Here is a 20,147-nt window from a genome sequence, read left to right as displayed (position 1 = left end):
TTCTGTTTACCTCAGTTTCCTCAACAGGGATAATAATAACATCTACCTTGAAGAATTATCATGAGAATCAAATGAGATAGTAATTATAAAGTGCTTAGCACTTTACATGTGTGGCTTACTATGTCTGGCAGATAGTAAGCACTATTCAAATGCTAGCTATTATTATTGTTATTAAAGTTCTCTGGGCCTCAGTTTCTCCATTTGTAAAATAAGGATAGTACTTACTGAACAGAGTTCTGTGGCAATCAAACAAGTTAATGTATATAAAATTTTAGATGCAGCTATTACTGCTTCATTCTGTTTGCTAAAGTTTATTTAAAAATTTTGCATCTATATTTATAAGCCTATAATTTCCTATTTAAATGATGCTTTTGTCTGGTTTTGGAATAATTATTACATTTGTCATGTAAAAAGAACTGCACAGAATGTCATCATTTCCTATGTTTAGAAACACTCTATAATAGAGGAACTATTTGTCCCAAGATCATTTACATATTTTTCCTGTGAACTCATTTAGCCAAGATAATGTAAGGAAAGAGGAGTAATAATTTTCCATCATGTCATAATGTGAAGAGTGTAGCATCTAGATTTAGGGATACTTCAGTATCAAACCTGGTTCATATATTATTTGATCATGGGCAGATCACTTAAGCTCTTGGATTCTCAGTTTCTTTACTTGTATAATGCACCTCTGTACTTGTGAAGTAACCAGTATTTTCACTATCTGCTTCACAAGATTGCTGTGAGAAAAATTCATGTCTAAGCACAAAACACACTTCAAAGATGTTAATTCTTTCTTTAAAAATCATTCTATTCAAATTGCCTATTTCCTTTTGAAATGATTTGAATATTTTATGTTTTTGTAAATAAGCATTCATTTCATTTAGTTTCTCTAAGTTATGAATATATGACTCTATGAGTGATTTAGGAAGCCAAACGGATTTTAAAAAAGAATTTTTTTGCACAAATAAGAAGTAATTTCACTATAGTATGGACTATGGTTCCAGTTGAGCAGACTGGTCAGTATAGGACAATCTGCAATAGGTAGCCTCTTAGCTAATGAGAAGACCTAAGCAATGGACACTTGGAATAAGAGGAGGAAGGAAATATGTCCAAGGTGCCAGAACAAGTCAGCAATGTGATGGTGAAGGCATCCAAGGCAAGAATTCCAACAGGTATAAGACTGTACAAAGAGGATAACAAAAAATTAGATCTGCTAATTGTGATAAGGGATTGAGCCATGACATGCGATGTTAATTTAAGCTTTTCTTTTGGTCTGGAGTTCTAGAGACAGCTTTCAGTCACCACTAGCATTTCCTGCTTTATTTTTACATCAGGAGCCACCTGATTGATGGTTTTATTCTTTTATTTCAATCTTATTTTTCTTTCTCTTAATTTTAATAATTCATGTTTTCTCTCATTTAAAAAAACAATTATCAACTTTTATTACTCTTTCTGAGAAACTAACTCGATTTCATTAGCCCAATTTAAAAATTTATTTCATTTGTCTTTTTTTTTTTTAATGGTTTCCTTTTTCCTATTTTCCTTTGTTTTATTTCTTTGGTCTTCTCATAAAGCCTTATGATATATGTCTTGATTTAGATTTAGTATTGCTATAAACTAGAACTAGAATGTATTGAGGATAAATCAGACTGGTCAAAGAAGTTCACCTAAAAGGATGATAGAGGGAAAAGCACTAATGAGAGGTATCAAGGGGAGAATCACTTTAAAGTATTCCAATTCATTTTACAAATGAGGAAATTGAGGCAAACAGGGTAAACTGACTTGTTCAGGATCATCCAGCTATTAAGTATCTGAGGCTGGATTTCAATTTAGATCTTCCTCACTTCATGTCCAGAGCTCTATCCATTACATTTACTTAGCTGCCCCAATAAATAAGTATACTCAAGCAAAATAAAGCAATACACTGGCCATGTCTAAAAATATATAGGGACACATTTTTAATCTTTTACACCTCTAGGTCATCAATTCTGCCAAGATGATTCATTTTTACTCTTTTGAAGTCATGATTTGTTATTGCTTTGATCAGAGTTCTTGAGTTTTTCAAAAGTTGTAGTCATTATATAAATTATTCTCCTCATTCTGATCACTTTATTCTGTATCAATTCATATAAGTATTCTCCCCAAGTTTCTCTGAAGATGTACTTATTGTTTCTTAAAGTTTATTAATATTCATTTATATTCATATATCCCAATTTGTTCAGCCCTTCCCCACTTAATGTATACCCACTTTTTTTTTAGGTCTTTGCTATAACAAAAGTGTTGTTATAAATATTTTTGTACATATGGATTCTTTCCTTCTGGTTTTGATATATTTGGGCTATATACTTAGTTGAAGGATATATACTTTTTGTATGTAATTGAAACTTGATCAAAACTGACTAAAACTTTATTAGTGGCCTTTCCTTCCATCTTGAACAATTGACATTTTTATTCTTTCATTAATTTTGATATATATATGAAATAGAACCTCAGATTCTTTTATAACCATATAATAATATAATAGGTATCATTTATGTACCAGGCACTGTGTTCAACACTTAATAAATACTATTTCATTTGTTTCTTTCAATATGGGAAGGTGATTTAAATCTCTTTTTTTTCATATGGTCTTCATGTTGTCCTCATTTTTTAAAGAACTGCCAAGTTATCTTTTGACTACTTATCTATAAGGGAATAGCTCTTGTCCTTATACATTTGCATCAATGTCTTATATATTTTGAATTTTAGAATTTATCAGAGGAATTTACTGAAATTTTTTGCCTACTTAATTATCTACTAATTATTGCAAATTTTTTCTTGTGCAAAAGCCTTTTGATTTCATGTAGTCAGAATGATTTCATATTTTATTCTCATTTCTTTTCCTTGTTTGATGATGAACCCCCACCTATCTACTTTTGTGAAAAATATCTCATTTTCTACTCCTCTAATTTCTTTACAATATGATCTTTTATATCTAGTCATATAATCATTTTGAACTTATAATTTTAAGTAGTAGAAGAGGCTGGTCTAAGCTTAATAACAGCTTGAGTTTTCCCAATAGTTTTGCAAATAAGGAAGCCCAGTAATTATTGTTCTTGATTTTTATCAAACTTTTTTTTATCAAATATTTTTATCATTATTTTTTATCAAATAGCTTCTGATTCCTTATGACCTAATCTGCTCCACTGATCAACTATTAAAATTTAAGATCAGTAACAAGTAATTTTGATGATTACTGTTATGCAATATAGTTTAGGATTTTAAGCTTCTTTCATTTCTATTTTTTCCCCATTATTTCCTTGAGACTCTTGATTTTTTTTACTTCCAGATTTATCATGTTGTTTCTTTCTACATAAAGTAATCCTTTGATTATTCAATTGGCATGGCAATAAATCTGTATACAAAGTTAGGTAGTATTTTCATTTTTATTATGTGATGTGGAGAATGGCAATGAATGATCAGTCCTTAGAGCATGCACAATATGCTCTGCCTGGTACTAACCCACTTGGGAGGTTATTAAGGATGCTTTAGGGCATACTTAATGGAGAATCTCTTTTAACATAAAGTGGTATATATTTGGTCAAAAACTTTTCCTACATTAATATATTAATGTGATTTTTATTGTTTTATTCTTGAAATAGCCTATTGTGTTTATTGCTTTCTTAATGTCAAATGAACTCTGCTTCATTCCCAGTATAAATTCAATCTGATTACAGTATATAATCTTTGTGATGTGTTGCTGTAGCTTCTTTTTTATTATTTTGTTAACTATTATTATTCTAATATTTATTAAAGAATGAGTATTTGTCTATAATTTTTGTTCTGTGCTTTATCTTGTCCTGACAATATTTGTCTTATAGGAGTTTTGTAGTTTGACTTCTTTATTATTGCAAAAAAAAAAAGCAAAAAAAAAGTGTTATATGTATGCTGGAATAAACTGTTCTTTTTTTTTCTTGCAAGAAAATTGGGGTTAAGGGACTTCTTCAGTTCTAGGAAATGTTGTCTGAGGCTAAATTTGAACTCAGGTCCTCCTGACTGTAGGGCTGGTTCTCTACCCATTAGTTACCCTAAACTGTTCCTTTAATGTCTCATACAATTCACTTATTTATCTGGACTTGGGTTTGTTGGGTTTTTTTGGTTTTTGGAGGGCTTTTTTGATAGCTCAATTATATCTTTTTCAATTTCCCTGAGTTTTAGGATCTATTTCTTGTTTTTTTAATTAATATTTTTCATAAGTATCCATCCATTTTACTGATCAATTTTGTTGGCAGATAATTGAGTAAAATAATTCTAATAACTTCTTTTATTTCTTCTTTATAACTTGTGGATATTCCTTTTTCTCTTCTTATTTGGTTAATTAATTTTTCTTCTCTTTGTTGTCAAATAAATAACTTGCTTACTTTAAAAAAAAGAAATATGTTCCTAGTTCAATTTATCAATTCAGTGAATTTATTCAATCTTCATTTTTATTTCTTCTGTGATTTTTCTTATTTATATGTACATAAATTGGTTTTTATGCTCTCTTGATTTCCTAGACTCTTTCTCTTGCTAGTTGCATGCTCAATTCTTTGATTTGTTCTTTCTCTTTTTGTTGAAAAAGTACTTAGAGATCTAAATGTTCCCTTAATGACTCTTTTGGCTGCCTCCCCAGTGTTTCTGGTACATTATCTCATTTTTCTGATTTGTTCTTTGATCTATACAACTAGAATGTTATGATTTTGCCTCCATTTAACTTTGATTCCTTTGTTCGAATACTCTTTGTTGACTATAATTTTTATTGAGTTTTGGTAAATAAGGGAAATGTTTAACATTTGTACTTCTGTTGTGTGTGTGTGTGTGTGTGTGTGTGTGTGTGTGTGTATGTGTGTTTAATGCCCTAATATATGGTTGATTTTTGTAAAGCAACTAAGCAAAGGTAAGAAATATAAATATTCTTTTAAAATCCCATTTAATAATCAAGAGATTTCTCATTTTTTAATTTTCTCTAATTATATTCAGGTCCTTAAGCTCTATCTTTGTTGTTGTTTTTTGCTATTTTTGTCTAGGTGTAAAAGGAGCACACAGAGGTTTCAAGCTATTAATGCTTTTGCTGTCTATTGTTCCCTGTAGCTCCATTAGTTTTTCCTTTGATTACTCAAATTCTATGCCATTCCTTGCATACATATTAAGTGATGAGAAAGCATTATCTATGGTTCTTTTATGCATAATGTAGTTTCCCTTTTTATCTTTTAACCATGTCTATTTTTATTGTTGCCTCTTCTGAAATCAAGATTGCCATTCCCACTTTTTAAGATTCATCTGAGAAACAAAAAATTCTGCTTTGACCCCTCATTTTAATTATATATGAATCTTTATGTTTCAAGCAGACTTCTTAGAAACATTTTTTCTAAGTTAATCTGCTGTCTTTTTCCATTCTATGGATGAGAACATACCATTCACATTTATGATTGTTAACCATTCTTTTTCCTCTACTGTAGCCTTTTTTTTAAAACTTTTTTTTCCTCTTTGCTGCCCCTCTTTCTTAAAAAAAAAAAAACTGCATTTGGAAAAGAAACAAAAGGGGATCCATACAGGCAATGCATAATTAGAATGGTCTGGTTCATGCCTCTACCCCTCCTCTCTTCAATCAGTCCAGATCTGGATCATTGGTTTTTAGCTTTTTATTCATTTGTTCCTCATGTCAATTCTAGGACATAGATACTATTATTATCCCTATTTTACAATTAAGGAAACTGAGGCAAAAAGAAATTAAATAAATTATTCAAGATCATATAGTTAATAAGTATCTGAGGTCAGTCTGTAACTCAAGTCTTTTTGATTCCAGACCCAGCACTCATTCCACTAAGTCACCTATCGTGCTTTGGTATATGTATAATATATAACAGAGTACCTCCCCCAAACTTGTCAAAATAGATGACAACTACTTAATTTTGATCATCCAAATGGACACAGAAGGAGCCTGAAATTATCTCTAACGATTATGAAGTCTCAGGAAGAAACTGAAGACTATAGAGATAATTATATTTTCTTCACTATTGCCCACTGATAGGACCCAGAAGAAAAAAATTAGCAGTAGCAGAGATATTATTTATTTGCCAAAAAATTGTTGGGCCCCATTTGCTTTTTAAGTTCATTTCAACCCACTCAGGGTTTAAGAGCTATATCCAGCATTAACAATGTAGGCTGAGTTCAACTATATTTCTCATTTTCTTTCCAGATAATTTGTTGTTTGTTTGTGGGGTTTTTTTTTTGCTATAATATTCTAATAAAAGCTGTTGAGAGACCCTATTATTCAAGATGGTGCAGTAGATAGAGCACTGAGCTTGGAATTAAAAAAAAAAGACTCATTTTCAGGAATTCAAATCAAACCCATGTCACCATAGGAAAGTCACTTAACTCTGTTTGTCTTAGTTCCTCATCTGTAAAATGGGCTGGATAAAGAGATGGCAAATCATTCCAGCATCTTTGCCAAGAAAACCTCATGAGGGATCAGAAAGAGTTAAACGTGACTGAAATAATTCAATAACAAGTTATTGAAACTATATGTATTTCACATAGTACTGATGTTTTCTTTTTTTGTTATGTACTTTATTTCTATGATAGGTAAAACTTATAAATTTAATATTCTATATTTTATCTCCTATGGTTCATATTTACATATTATTTTACATATATTTTTATTTGTTCCTTACAACTTCTGTGAGGGTGACAAGGCAATCACCATTATCCCCATTTACAAGTGAGAAAGTCAAATTAGAGAAGTTGAAGTGAGTCAAGGCTATCCAATGAATAAGTGATAGGAATCATTCTCATTTCTTTTTTAAGTCTAGTGAATTCCATCATGCCATGTTTAACCCCTTAAAAGTTCAGTCTTCATTAAGTGGTGATGAATTTAGGAGACTAAAACTTTATGAATATCCCCATTTGGGTCAAAAAATCCCAAAAATTTCCCCAACTAACTAGTTGGAAAAAAATTGCATAAAATTTCTCTGATAAAATATATATCCAAAATACTTATCTCAATATATCCAAATATATAAAAACAAACACTATTTCCCACCAGCTGCATGGATAAAGCATTTGAACAGATAACTATCAAAAGAAGAAAGGCAAACTATCAACAATCATGATAACTACTCCAGATCACTAATGATGAGAGAAATGTAAATCAAAACAACCCTAAGGTTTTACCTTATACTCATTAAATTGGGAAACATGAGGGGAAAAAAGAAGAGATGGTGATTATTAGAGGGGCTCATAAGGATAGATACACTAAATCTCTGCTGCTAGAATTGTGCATTGGTTCAATCATTCTGGAAAGCAATTTGGAACTATATCCAAAAAAGTCACTAAATTATGCATACCCTTTGACCCAGAAATGCTACTTTTAGGCCCATATCCAGCAAAAAAATTAAATACAGAAAGAAGTAAAGGCACTACAGTCACAAAAATATTTATAACAATAGTTTCCTTTTTGTTGTAGCAAAAACTTGGAAACTAAGTAGATACTAATTAATTGATGAGTGGTATGATATGATACACAAATGATATTAATGTGCTGTAAGAAATTATTAGCATTTGAATGAGCTGATACACGTATGGTATAGAACCAGAATAACAATGTATACAATGACTATAATATTATAAAGGAAAAAGATTTAAAAACTGTTCAGTAAAATATACACTCATAACTTCAGAAGGAAGGATGGAGGAAGGAAGAAAGAAAAGAAAGAAGAAAGGGAGAAAGGGAAGGAGGAAGGAAGGAAGGAAGGAAGGAAGGAAGAGAAGAAAGGAGGAGGGAGAAGGGAGAAGGGAGGAAAGAAAGAAAAAGAAGCAAAGAGAAAAAAAAGAAAGAAGGAAAGAAAAGATCACCAAATGAAGCATTTAAAAATACACATGAGACCAAAAGGAAGTTTAGGAGAGGATACCAGAAAATCAGTCAACATTTGATCAATACCAATTTTAATATGTAAATAATAAAATTTAACATGTAAAACAGAATCAACAAAGCATATATTATAAATATTCATGATTTCGTGTACAATCCTCTTTTTTCTATTCTTTATGTTAGTAAATGTTCATATTTGTTGATATTTGTCAAATTCATAAGAAAAAAGGAAATTTCTCCAAAGAATTTACTGAAATAACCAAAGCTTATGGAACATGTTTTACTTATGGCTAAGATGAAAATTTTTCAGATTTCATTGTTGCCATCTGCTTTTTCAGGCAAATATTATCAAGTTGGATGTGCTCCCACTAAGCTGGAAGAATGGTGGTTCTGTTTTACAGAACAGCTTTCTCTTGTCTGTATTGCTAAAAGGTGCTGAATCTATCTCAAAAGACTCAAATAGTGAGGGGAAAGGGTAAATGGTTCTGTCCCGATTGTTATTTGTTTAGGATGGAGCAAACAATGTGCTATGCTCTATCTAGGGTTGAATTTTATTTAAACAGAGGCCATAACTTGCAGCACTGTTAATATTAACTAAGAAGCAATAGAGGTGGAATCAAGTTCAAGGTTCTTATCCAATAAATACTATCAGATATTATTTGGAAGCAATTTGTGAACAAGGAATATTTGTTGAATCTTCTTAAAGACACCTATCTTTTATTCTATGGTGTGATTACACAAGTCAAATATTTGGCTTATATAGCATACCATGCTAGATATTTACAAGCAAGAAATATCGACACATACAATATTCACTTTACTCTGAATCTTATTTCATTAATGCTATCTCATAGTTCTATATTCCCATTTTCCAAAACGAACTATTTTAAATAATTTAAGTATACCATATTATTAAGCCATTTCTAGATTGAAGAGGAAAAGATGAGATGAGATTATGTAGGGTCAGATCAATATAGATCAAGATCAATATAGGGTCAGATATTTATAATTTAAAGACTTTAGAAGCCTCTGGTTAGTGATTTGCCAAGGGTCACACAACTAGAAGTGTTATAGACAGGATTCATGCCCAAATCTACTTTCTCCAGATTTAGCACTCTTTCCAGCATACTACATGGAACATTAGTTATATACATTAATTAATTAACCTGGTATTAAGCAAAAAAAAAAAAAAAAAAAAGCCCTTATTTGCATCTTTAACTTATTTCTTTATTTTAATGACAATGGTATTTAGATGCACTTTTAAAAAAATATTGGACATAACTGGAGTATTTGTAAAGGGCTGCTGGCTTTTAATATAACTAGATACCATCTGGGTTACAAAGGGAGACACAAGCTGATGGATGCAGAATTTTCAGTTAGGACTGAATCCTGTTTCTGTACCTCACTCCTATCTGAGTTTCGAATCTATTCTGAAGTAGGATCTTCTTAGTGGACCCCATGGTTCTGTCCATAAGAATTGTCTATTTTAAAATTTACAAATAGTATCAAACTATTTCTGATTTTTTTTTCCTATAAGGGCCACACATTTAAATTTATTAATTCAGGTATAAAAAGATATGTTATTTATATAGAAAGGAAATTTATTTTCATCTTCCTTCTCAACAAAGTATTTCCTTTGTCACAGTCTCCTATCTCTCATAGATGAAGATAAGTGCTTCTTTTCCTATTTTAAATTATTTTTTTAAAATTTACCTAAGTCCCTTTTTTCTCTCTCCTACTTCTCCCTAACCCCAAGGAGAAAAAAAAATACCTTTGTGATAAACATGTATAGTCAGCCAAAACAAATTTCTGTGTTGGCCATGTCCATAAAAGTTTATGTCTCATTCTGTACCCTAAGTCCCTCACCTCCCTGTCAGGGAGTAGCATGCTTCATCATTGGTTCTTTGGAACTATAGTTGGTCATTGCATTGAACAGACTGTTAAGTCCTTCTTTTCACTACTGTTTTTCTAGCTCTTTTTCCTAATATACTATCCCTCATATCATTTTCCCATTTCAAAAAGAAAAAAAGTAGCTGGACTGGTTCTTGGTAACAAAGACCATCGTGAACAGAAGTGGGATTTGAAAGGCAATAAAGGTTTGGTGGAAATGCTTGTAATAATTTTAAAAAGTCACAGCTGAACTACTGTACAATTTTAGGTAAGTCATTTAAGTTCTCTCAGCCTCAGTTTCTTTGTGAAATGGCAACAATAAAAAAACCGTCATCATTATTTTTATGAAGTTACTATTATTTAATGGTTGAATTCATGCTTTATGAGGATCAGTCATAAGAACTATAAATGTTTAACCTGGAGAAGAGAAATCTCAGAGAAGACATAATCATTCTCTTCAAATATGTGAAGGGGCTTTCTTGTGGAAAAGAATCTGCTTCTATTTGGCACCAAAAGACAAAGCTGGGAGCCATAGGTGGATTTTGCAAATAAGTACATTTGCCCAGAAAAACTTCCTAAGATAAAGTGTCCATAGTGGACTGGGTTACCTATAGAAGTTGGGTTCCCTTTGCCTCATTAAAAAATCTTCAAGCAGAGGCTGCATACACATTTATCAGGTACATTATGCTGCAGCTGCCCTTTTGAATGTGTTCTGGACTAAGATGGCCAGTGAAGAACCTTCCAGTTCTAAAATGCTTTGGTTCTGGGAACAGCTACACTACCTGTTGTGAGAAAAGCACTTGGCAAAGTACTACCTAAATGCAAGCTATTTTTATTCAGTGCTATCCAAGTTCACAGTACAAATAGACATAGGTTTATGCTTTCCCACAGGAAAATTTTCCATGCCCATGTTTTTCCTTCCTACTTTCCAGGAAACTCCCTCCCTACTTATCTCTGCTTATTGAAATCCTCCCTATCATTCCAGGCCTAGATCAAAAGCCATTTCCTGGCTGAACCTTTTTCTCATCTTCCCAGTCAGAATTGATCTCTTTTACTTCTAAACTGATATTTTATTTGAACTATTCACTCATAAAGTACTTATCACGTTACCTTGGAGTACAGCTATTTGGGATCTATCTTTCACTTCCAACAGAGTGAAAACTCCTTAAAAGTGGGAATTACTTATCTTTATATCTTATTTATATTTATAAGCTTTCCTTTGCTTCCCAGGAGGATCTACCTCTAATAAGCTTGCAAGAACCAACTGTTAAATTTTCAGTCTGAGCATTCACACTTCAGAAATCAGCATTTACTATAAGTCATAATTTGATTTATTGTTTTGTCAAGTCTAGAATTAATAAAGTGTTTATGATGCAGATTAAAAATGGATGCATTTTTTTTTTCAGGAAGCTTGGGTTAACTATTTACTGGCACAGCTCTGCTCCTTCCTAACCCCCAGAATAGCAGTTTGACATAGTACTTTGTACTCAATACATTCAAGAAATATTTGCTGGTTGGACAAAGTAACAAAAAAAAGTCTCAAAAGGTTTTGATAAATGAAAAACTTTATATTTAAATGGCACAGGAACATATTTCTTGGTCATTCATTAATTGGCCTATACCAAGAATTCTTAAGATGAAGGGCATATATCCCTCTCCCAAAGTCTCCAACGAAATATTTCATGGAGGGCAGCTAGGTAGCACAATGGAGAGAGCCTTGGGCCTAGATTCAGGAAGCCCTGAATTTAAATATGACCTCAGGCACTTATTAGCTGTGTGACCCTGAGCAAGTCACTTGACCCTGTTTGCTTATTTCTTCATCTATAAAATGAGCTGGAGAAGGAAATGGAAAACCATTCCAGTATCTTTGCCAAGAAAACCCCAAGTGGGGTCATGAAGAGCTGGACATGACTGAAACAATTGGATAACAATGAACTTGAAAGGGGGAAAAATTGTATCTTTATTTCCATTAATCTTTAAGTAAGTTTAGCATATCCTTCAATTATTAATGTAGGGAACAAACATTATAAGATTGGGCCTAAAGGCTTCACCAGACAATCAAAGGGGATCTATGACACCAGAAAGGTCATCTATTGTTAAATTAATTTTCCCTTTAATTTTTAATTTAATTTAATTAATAATCCCCAGAATTAAAATCCTTGTCCTAACATCAAGATCTCCTCACCTATGGTTTGGATTCTTTGCTTACTCCAAACAAATCCATACTTGTCAACCCCTCCTCCATATGATCTTTTTGCTCCTTTTTCTGTCCATTGTGAACCTTTATTCCTACCCCTTCTACCATAACATTGTCCTCCCTTCTTTTAATAACGCCACTTAAAGCTTGCTTCTTCCATTAAACCATATTATCTCCTCATAAATAAATTAACTGCCTGAAGGCTGGAAAATAGACTAAATGAACTTCTAAGATCCTTCTCAGCTAGTAGATTCTACAATGTTTTCATTTCTGTTCATTCCAACATTCTCTTAGTAATTATGAACAATATAAGCTATTATTAATATTTCATAATTATACAGGTATAGCTATACTATACACATTTATATATTCTTATGGATACATTTTAATGTATTTATCATGTTTCCCTCCTTAAACTATAGTTAGTTTAGATTAGAGTTGAGGCACATTGATACTCAGTTTTTAAAAAAAGAATAGCACCATTCCAGCCAGACAGAATCTGAGAAGAGGTTTCAGATGGGTTTCTGTACCAGCTTGAGGATCTTCTATTCTCTTTTTAATGCTTTGAATTTATGAGGACAAATTGCTAAAACTTTAGTAAAAGTTTTATTCTTTAGTCATTTTCAGTCTTGTCCAATCCTTTGTGACCCCATTTTGAGTTTTCTTCGCAGAGATCCTGGAGTAGTTTTTATCATTTCTTACTTCAGCTCATTTTAGAGATAAGGAAACTGAGATAAACAAGGAAAGTGACTTGACCAGGATCTCACAGATAGTGTCTCAGGCAATATTTGCTCAGAAAGGTAAATCTTTCTGACACCACGCCCTACACTATCTATCTGCTATACCACCTAGCTGCCACCTGGTAAAGGTAAACAGAGTTTATTGGGAAAAAACTTTATGTGTTCCTTATTCTTTTAAACAAAATGGTTATACAGTCAGCCCCTTTAGTAGGCTATGTGCTTTCAGGGCAGCTGAGATCCCTTTGAGAGATATGGGTTAGAACATAATATTCTCAAGAAAGACTTAGGGTGGGGATATGAGCCATCAAGATAACCAATGAGAGATCACTGAGACAGAACTATTATGTCAGAGCACAGGGTCACCTAATTTCCTTGTAATCCTACAGGTATAATAGTGTCAGCGAAATCAAGTGATTGAATCAAGATGTCACAGTTGCCTCCATCAAGTTTTGAACCAAGATCTTCACATTCTAAATCCAGTGCAGTGTTTTTTTCCCCCCTCACTATACCACAGCTGCCTCCTCAGCAGCACAATGCTGCACCTGAATTGCTGCTTTCCTGTTTTTCATTCTGTTTACTGGTCTGCCTCCTTTTATAATTATGCATCTCCTCAATAATGCTCAATAATGTGTTCTATGCTCCTCCTTTTTTCTAAAATCCTGCAGGTCTAATTATGTTGACCCTGCCTCTTTCCTTCCCTTTGAGGTTTATTCATAATTTTAATTCTTCTGAGATCATGATGTTCCATAATTCACAGTTATAGCACATCAATAGGAGAACATTGTTTAGATAAAGTCATTCCTGTAGCTGGGTTTGGAGAGAGTCTCTGTGACCTTCCCTAAATTCATATAGCAGGCATAGAACTGGAGTAAGAAAACTCCCTCAAAACCCAGGATACTTAACTATATAGAAAACAAAGGAACTCGATAGAATCAGTAAGAGACAAATTTGTAAAACAGAAAGGAAGGAAATCCTGAACCAGATAGAATTTTTTTTTTTTTGGCAATAGCCTAAGAGAATTCCTCCCTTGATGATGGATTACTTAGTATCTGGAGGTAAAAGAAATCTTTGGGGAAGTAGATGTTGACCTTTGGACCTGGCAAAACCTTTCTTATTTATGTAGATTTCAATTATAAAATCAGGGATATACTTCTGTGAAAGATTAGAAATGCATAGGGAACCAAGTTTGACAGCCATTGCTTCTGCCTTTCATCATGTATTCTTGATGGCTAATGTTCCTCTCTCTTTTGATGATGTTAGATTAGATTCTCAATGAATTCTGAACCCAAAGTTCCTTAGAACTAATCTATTTCTCTTTTGAATTTTATACTTTTAATTGTTCTTCTCAAGTTGGTTTATATTTTTGACATATATTAATTATTTTAAAAAATACCTTAAATTTGTATAGCACTTTCAACTTTTCAAAGTATTTTTATGTCTTCCATTTCACATGATTTGTTAGAACTGTTAGCTGCCTCCAACAGCCTCTCAGGATTCCTTTCAAGTTCTTTATGGCAAAAATCTGACTTTTCTCCCAGGAGAGTTATATTTATAATATTGTTGAAAGGATCATTACCATAATTTATTATTATTTCTGCAAGTATGATTCCCTAAAGTGAATTTTCTCCAAGCATACAACTTTTGTACTTTACCCAATAACTAATACAGCACTTTACACACAATGAATGCCCAATAAACATTGTTGGTTATTGACTGATTACACTTAGCCTAAGGTTAGAGTTTTCAATTTTGTTAATGCTGTAGAGACTTGCCCACTCCTCTATCATGGAGCTTTTCTGGGAAACATTTGGCTTCTTCAATCACTGGGAAAAAAATCAGTTTACTTACTTGCCTGTTAAAATATCTATGAGTCATCTGCTTGAGCACTCTAATTAAAGTCAAGATTCCTCTAGAGTTGATTTTAAATCTTCTTTTTTATGCCCAGTTAACTCCAGAATTCTCCTAATTCTATGTTTTATATATTACCTCTCAATCTATTCTTCCTTAATTCTCTTTCTCCCACTCTCAGAACTCTTTTAACTCTATGGGAGGGAAAAACTATGGCCCAAGCAACAGACTTCATAAATTCAGTTCCTGCCAATGTGAGAAACAATGAAATCACTCGTGTGTGGAAAGTACCTAGGATTACAAGATCTTGGCAATGAAGGTCACTGACTACAGATTCATGAAACATGAATCTCCCCCTTCCCAATAATAATCATTTACATTTACAAAATATCCTAAAGTTTACAAAGTGCTTTTCTTATAGTGTGTAGTACAACTATCCACTTTATTGAGGAAGAAACTGAGTCACTGAAAGATTAAGACTTCCTTACAGTAATACTGTTTAGAAGATCCAGGAGCTAGTTCAACTCTGCTGACTTAAGTCCGGTCTCTACATAGCATTTCCAATAAATAATTATTTTCCCTCTAACTCAAAACTGACAATGAAAGAGAATTCATTACCTACCCAGGTAATGCATTATGTTCTAAATGATTGTTAGAAAATTCCTTTGAAGACTGTCTTTTTAAATGATCGTCAGCAGATCATCCTCTTTTTTCATTTTTGGCTTAATAATATTTTTATGTATAATAATCAATCATACAAATATACTTTTATTAAAATAAAACAAATGCAATTGTTACTTGAAAGTTACTTACCTCCTTCTCCAGAGCCAGAACCATTATCTAAAAAAAAAAAAATACACACAAATATTAACATTGTACTGGAAATATTGCTTTTTCCTCCTAAGTTTTTCCTCTATACCGATGATGTAATGTTATCAAAAAACAAATGTGTGTGCCAATAATCAACTTTAATAGACTTTCCTCTTCTCAGCAATAGAATGAACTAAGACAATTCCAAAAGACTCATGATGGAAAATGCCATACACATACACAGAAAGAATGATGAAGTCTGAATGCAGATCAAAGCATGCTATTTTCACTTTTTTTCTTGTGATTTTTCCCTTTTATTCAGATTCTTCTTTCACAACATGACTAATGTGAAAATATGTTTAATATGCTTGTACGTGCATAACCTATATCAGATTGCTTGCTGTCTTGAGGAGAGAATAGGGAAAGGAAAGAGGGAGAAAAAAATGGAAATCAAAATCTTATAAAAGTAAATTTAAAAAAAATTTAAATATGATTTCTAGAATTGCACATTTAAACTGTATTAGATTACTTGCTGTTTACGGAGGAGGGAAGGGGGAAAAAAGGGAGAAAAATTTGGAACACAAGATTTTGCAAGGGTAAATGTTGAACACTGTGCATATATTTTGAAAAATAAAAAGCTATGCATTTTTGTTTCTCTTCTCAAATTATTTTTACCTTCTTTCTAAATCTGATTTTTCTTGTGCAACAAGATAACTGTATAAATATTAATACATATATTATATTTAATATACTTTAACATTTAACATGTATGGGACTACCTGCTGTCTAGAGGAGGGAGTAGACGGAAGGAAGGGAAAAGTTGGAACAGAAGTTTTTGCAAAGGTCAATGTTGAAAAATTACCCATGCATATGTTTTGTCAATAAAAAGCTATAATAAAAAAAGGAAAAGAAAAATTAAAAGCTCTTATTATAAAAAATAAAAAAAAATATGATTTCTAGTTTCACATTCACTTCCCTACCTATTAAGCTAAATTAGGATATTCCTCAGTAGTATAGAAGTTTCCCCTTTTAAAATTTTGCTTAAATAAAGATAAATTATAATTATAAAAAACAATTCATTGAATTAACTTAATTAAATCCTACTCTTCTCTTAGCTTAGGAAAGAACAATTAACATGTTTTTCTAGGCATGGAAGAGGAATTGTTCTGTCATTTTTCAGACTCTTTCTGACTCTCTCAGGGTTTTTCTTGGCAGATACATCAATGGGTTTGCCATTTTCTTCTTCAGTTTATTTCTAGATGACAAAACTGAGGCAAACAGAGTGAAGTGACTTGCCCAGGATCACACAGTTAGTAAACATCTAAGGACAGATTTGAATTCAGGAAAATGAGTCTTCCTGATTCCAGGTCTGGCACTATCCATTGCAGCACCACTTACCTATCCCCCTCCTTCATTATACCTCTTATTAAAAGTGTCAGAGGCAGAAGGCTACAGGCCCAAATATAGATGGGCTCCAAGTCTAGGAAAAGTGATGTATAAGGAAAAGGACAAGTCATTTAGGCTAGAAAATGTCATCGTCTGTGACTAAAATCTATATACGATGAATAAGTAGTCTTCAAAAAATCATTCCCAAAAAGATGCATCACTTGTAAGTGATTTGCTATGAATGAGATTACGGTATCTCCCTATATATCATATGGAAGAAGCTAACATAAAATGCTAAATAATATAATATGTCACATTATATATCATATAATTTGCTAAAAACTTGGCAATTACATAACAGTAATAAATATAAGGAAATGAAGAAAATGGACATTGTGATGATATATACAACCAAAAGGGCATGATAAGCATGAAATTTTTTAAAAGTTAAAAATTAAAGAGGGGAATAATAAAGAACATTTTAATATTTATATAGAACTCCCTAGAATATTTCCCAGTCTATTAAATAGTATTATCCCTAGAGTGGACAAAACAGATTCTTTAATCAATCTCGTAGCTCAGTAAAAAATACCCATTAACCAAATACAACTTATTTTATTCTAACTCTATAACTGGTTAAGCAAACCCTGGTCCAGTAATTTTGTTTCCCAAGTAAACTTAGCTGCCAGGAAGGGAGTATCCCCTGCTGTCCTGATGCTTGGGCCACATATATTTCCTGCCCTCTTTTCTCCACTCACTGAACTACCACCATCCTAGTTCATAAATAATCAAAACAAGGATTTATTAAGCTCTTACTAGAGGTCAGGTACTTTACCAAGTACTTTTACAAATATTATCTCATCTGATCCTCATAACAGCCCTAAATAGTTGGTACTAATCTTATCCCCATTTTACAGATGACAAAACTGAGGCAGGTGTCCATGGTCACACAGCTAGAAATGTCTAAAGCTAGATTTCAATTAAAGTCTTCTTGACTCCAAATCTACTGTTCTAGCCATTGAAACATTTAGCTATCTTTTGTCACTTCTCAGCTAAATTATTACAAAAGCATTTTAATTGGTTTCTCTGCTTCAAGGATCTCTCCAGTGCAATCCATCTTTTTTCACTCAACCACCAGAGTAATTTCTCCAAAGCACAGTCCTGATTATGTCTCACTGCTCTACCTTTCTCCGCCCCCAACACACAATACATATACACATTCCATAAACTCCAGTGGGCCCTTGCTAACTCAGGATCATATATAAAGTCCTCTATTTGCCATTTAAAGCACTTTTATAACCTGGATTTACAACCTACTTTTCCAGGCTGTTTACACTTTATATTCCTCCACACATTCCTACACATAATACTTCACCTTCATTCTCCTTATCTTTGCACTTGTTGTTCCCCAAGCTTATGATGTTCTCCATCACTTCTGCCTCTTAGCTTCTCTGGTTTCCTTCAAAGACTCAATTCATATTCCACATTCTTCAACACTCCCTTCTTGTTCTTCCAGTAGCTGGTACCTTCCCCTCTGAGATAATGTTTTATCTACTCTGTAAATATTTTATATGCTATTAGCTTTCTTAATATCATCTCTTCCATTAAAATATGAGCTTATTGAGAGCAGAGAAGTATTTTTGAATCCCCAGAATTTAGTACAGGGCCAGGCAAATAATAAGGGCTTAATAATAAATACTTGTTCACTTACTGTTGGCTAATAAATAGGCATTCTTGTGAAAAAATCATTCTCCTGTGAGTTTGGCTGGCATGGGAATTTTTTTTTAATTATATTTTTTGAAACTATGGACCTGAGAATTTTTAAGTGAAACAGAAGTAGAACATACAATTTAGGAATTTACCCAACACACTTATATGACACAGTTATATGATAAAAGTTCTTTATGATATTATTATAGCATTTGAGAAATGTACAATCATTGGTGTAGTGAGCAGTGCTCACTAAGCAAACTTTAGCCATAGGATTGATACACATATGCATATAATTATATGTATGTATCCCTGTTTTGGTCATATGTAGTATACCCAAAGTTGCACAATGCCAAAGAGTTTATGCATTAAAAGATATTTTTATTCAATCAGTTAGCATTTATTGAATACCTATTTTGTGTCAGGGACTGGGGATGCAAAGAAAGGCTAATTTAAAAAACAACAACAACAACAACACTCCCTGATCTCATAGTCTCATGGAGAAGACAATACTTTGAGAATATCTCTTGATTCTCTTGGGCATTTTCTCTTGACAGTCCCTCATAGCTGGAATGCTATCCTCCCTCTGCTCCAAATTCTCTGACTTCTTTTACGTTTCAACTAAAATTCTATCTTCTACAGGAAGTCTTGTTCCACTCCTCTTAATTTTAGCATCTTCCCTTGGTTAATGATCTCCTATTTATCCTGTATTTAACTTGCTTTGTACTTATTTATTTGTTCCATTAGTTCCTTGAGGGACTGTCTTTTGCCTCTTTTCTGTTCCCCAGTGCTTAGTCTAGTGTTTGGCATGCAGTAGGTGTTTAATAAATGCTTATTAACTGACTGTTGATGGAAAAAACTATATGCATACAAAATATGGACAGGATTAATTGAAGGAAGTCTCAAAGGGAAGATATTAAAATTAAGAAGGACTGGGCAAGGCTTCATTCACTCTAATAGCCACACGGCAGACAGATATGGACTTTACCAGCATCTTACTTACCAACCACTCTCCCATGAGAAAGAGATTCAGTATAAAAGTACCATTTCCCCCCTACTATTACTAGATATAGATGAGGCATTAGAACTAGTTATACAGTTAAACTAGCCTAAACCTAGTAGTCATCAGAGATTACTGAGCCCAGTAGCATAGGCAAGTCTGGTTCTTATCCCCCCAAAAATTTTTCCTATTTCCATTCAAGTATATATAGACTAGAAAGCTGCAACTAGGGATCAATATTTCCCCAGCCATAAAAAAAACAAGACATGTGAACAAGTGCCAAAACTAGCCTGGAAAGGAACACATATTCACAATAGAGGGAAAAGACAGGTTTGATCACAGAGTGAATCAGACAGATTGCTAGCAACATCTTGACACTGCTGTGGAAATTACTCCCCAGGAAAGCTGAGTTGGGTTTCATATCTGTGGAGGGATGCTGCTACTGCTGGCTGGGAGGGCCCAGAACAGCAGGATGTGAGCAATCATTCACAAATACCCCAGCTGTGTCCCATGACAAATGAGCCCCTTCTGCCGCTGTTGTGGGGAGCAACTGTGTCAGCTCCAAGTCCATCAGTCAAGTATAATGAATCATAACAGAGCTCCACCAATTAATCATTGCATATGTAAATTAAAATATGCCTATTAAAGCATCTCCCCAGAACCAAAGCTGTACTG

The 20,147-nt window shown here is 32.9% G+C and overlaps 1 protein-coding gene across 1 annotated transcript in view; it reads right to left on the bottom strand.

Moving 5' to 3' along the window:
• Positions 1 to 20,147, bottom strand: part of TMEFF1 (transmembrane protein with EGF like and two follistatin like domains 1) — a 140,736-nt gene that overhangs the window by 53,499 nt on the left and 67,090 nt on the right. Inside the window, exon 4 of the mRNA XM_051995535.1 lies at positions 15,380 to 15,406. Within this exon, the coding sequence (XP_051851495.1) occupies positions 15,380 to 15,406 (27 nt within the window). The remainder of the gene's footprint in view (positions 1 to 15,379; positions 15,407 to 20,147) is intronic.

Source organism: Antechinus flavipes, chromosome 1 (assembly GCF_016432865.1).
Source record: "Antechinus flavipes isolate AdamAnt ecotype Samford, QLD, Australia chromosome 1, AdamAnt_v2, whole genome shotgun sequence".
Classification (NCBI taxonomy): Eukaryota; Metazoa; Chordata; class Mammalia; order Dasyuromorphia; family Dasyuridae; genus Antechinus; species Antechinus flavipes.
Note: the sequence above shows the minus strand (reverse complement) of the source record. Positions and strands in the feature narration are given on the sequence as shown.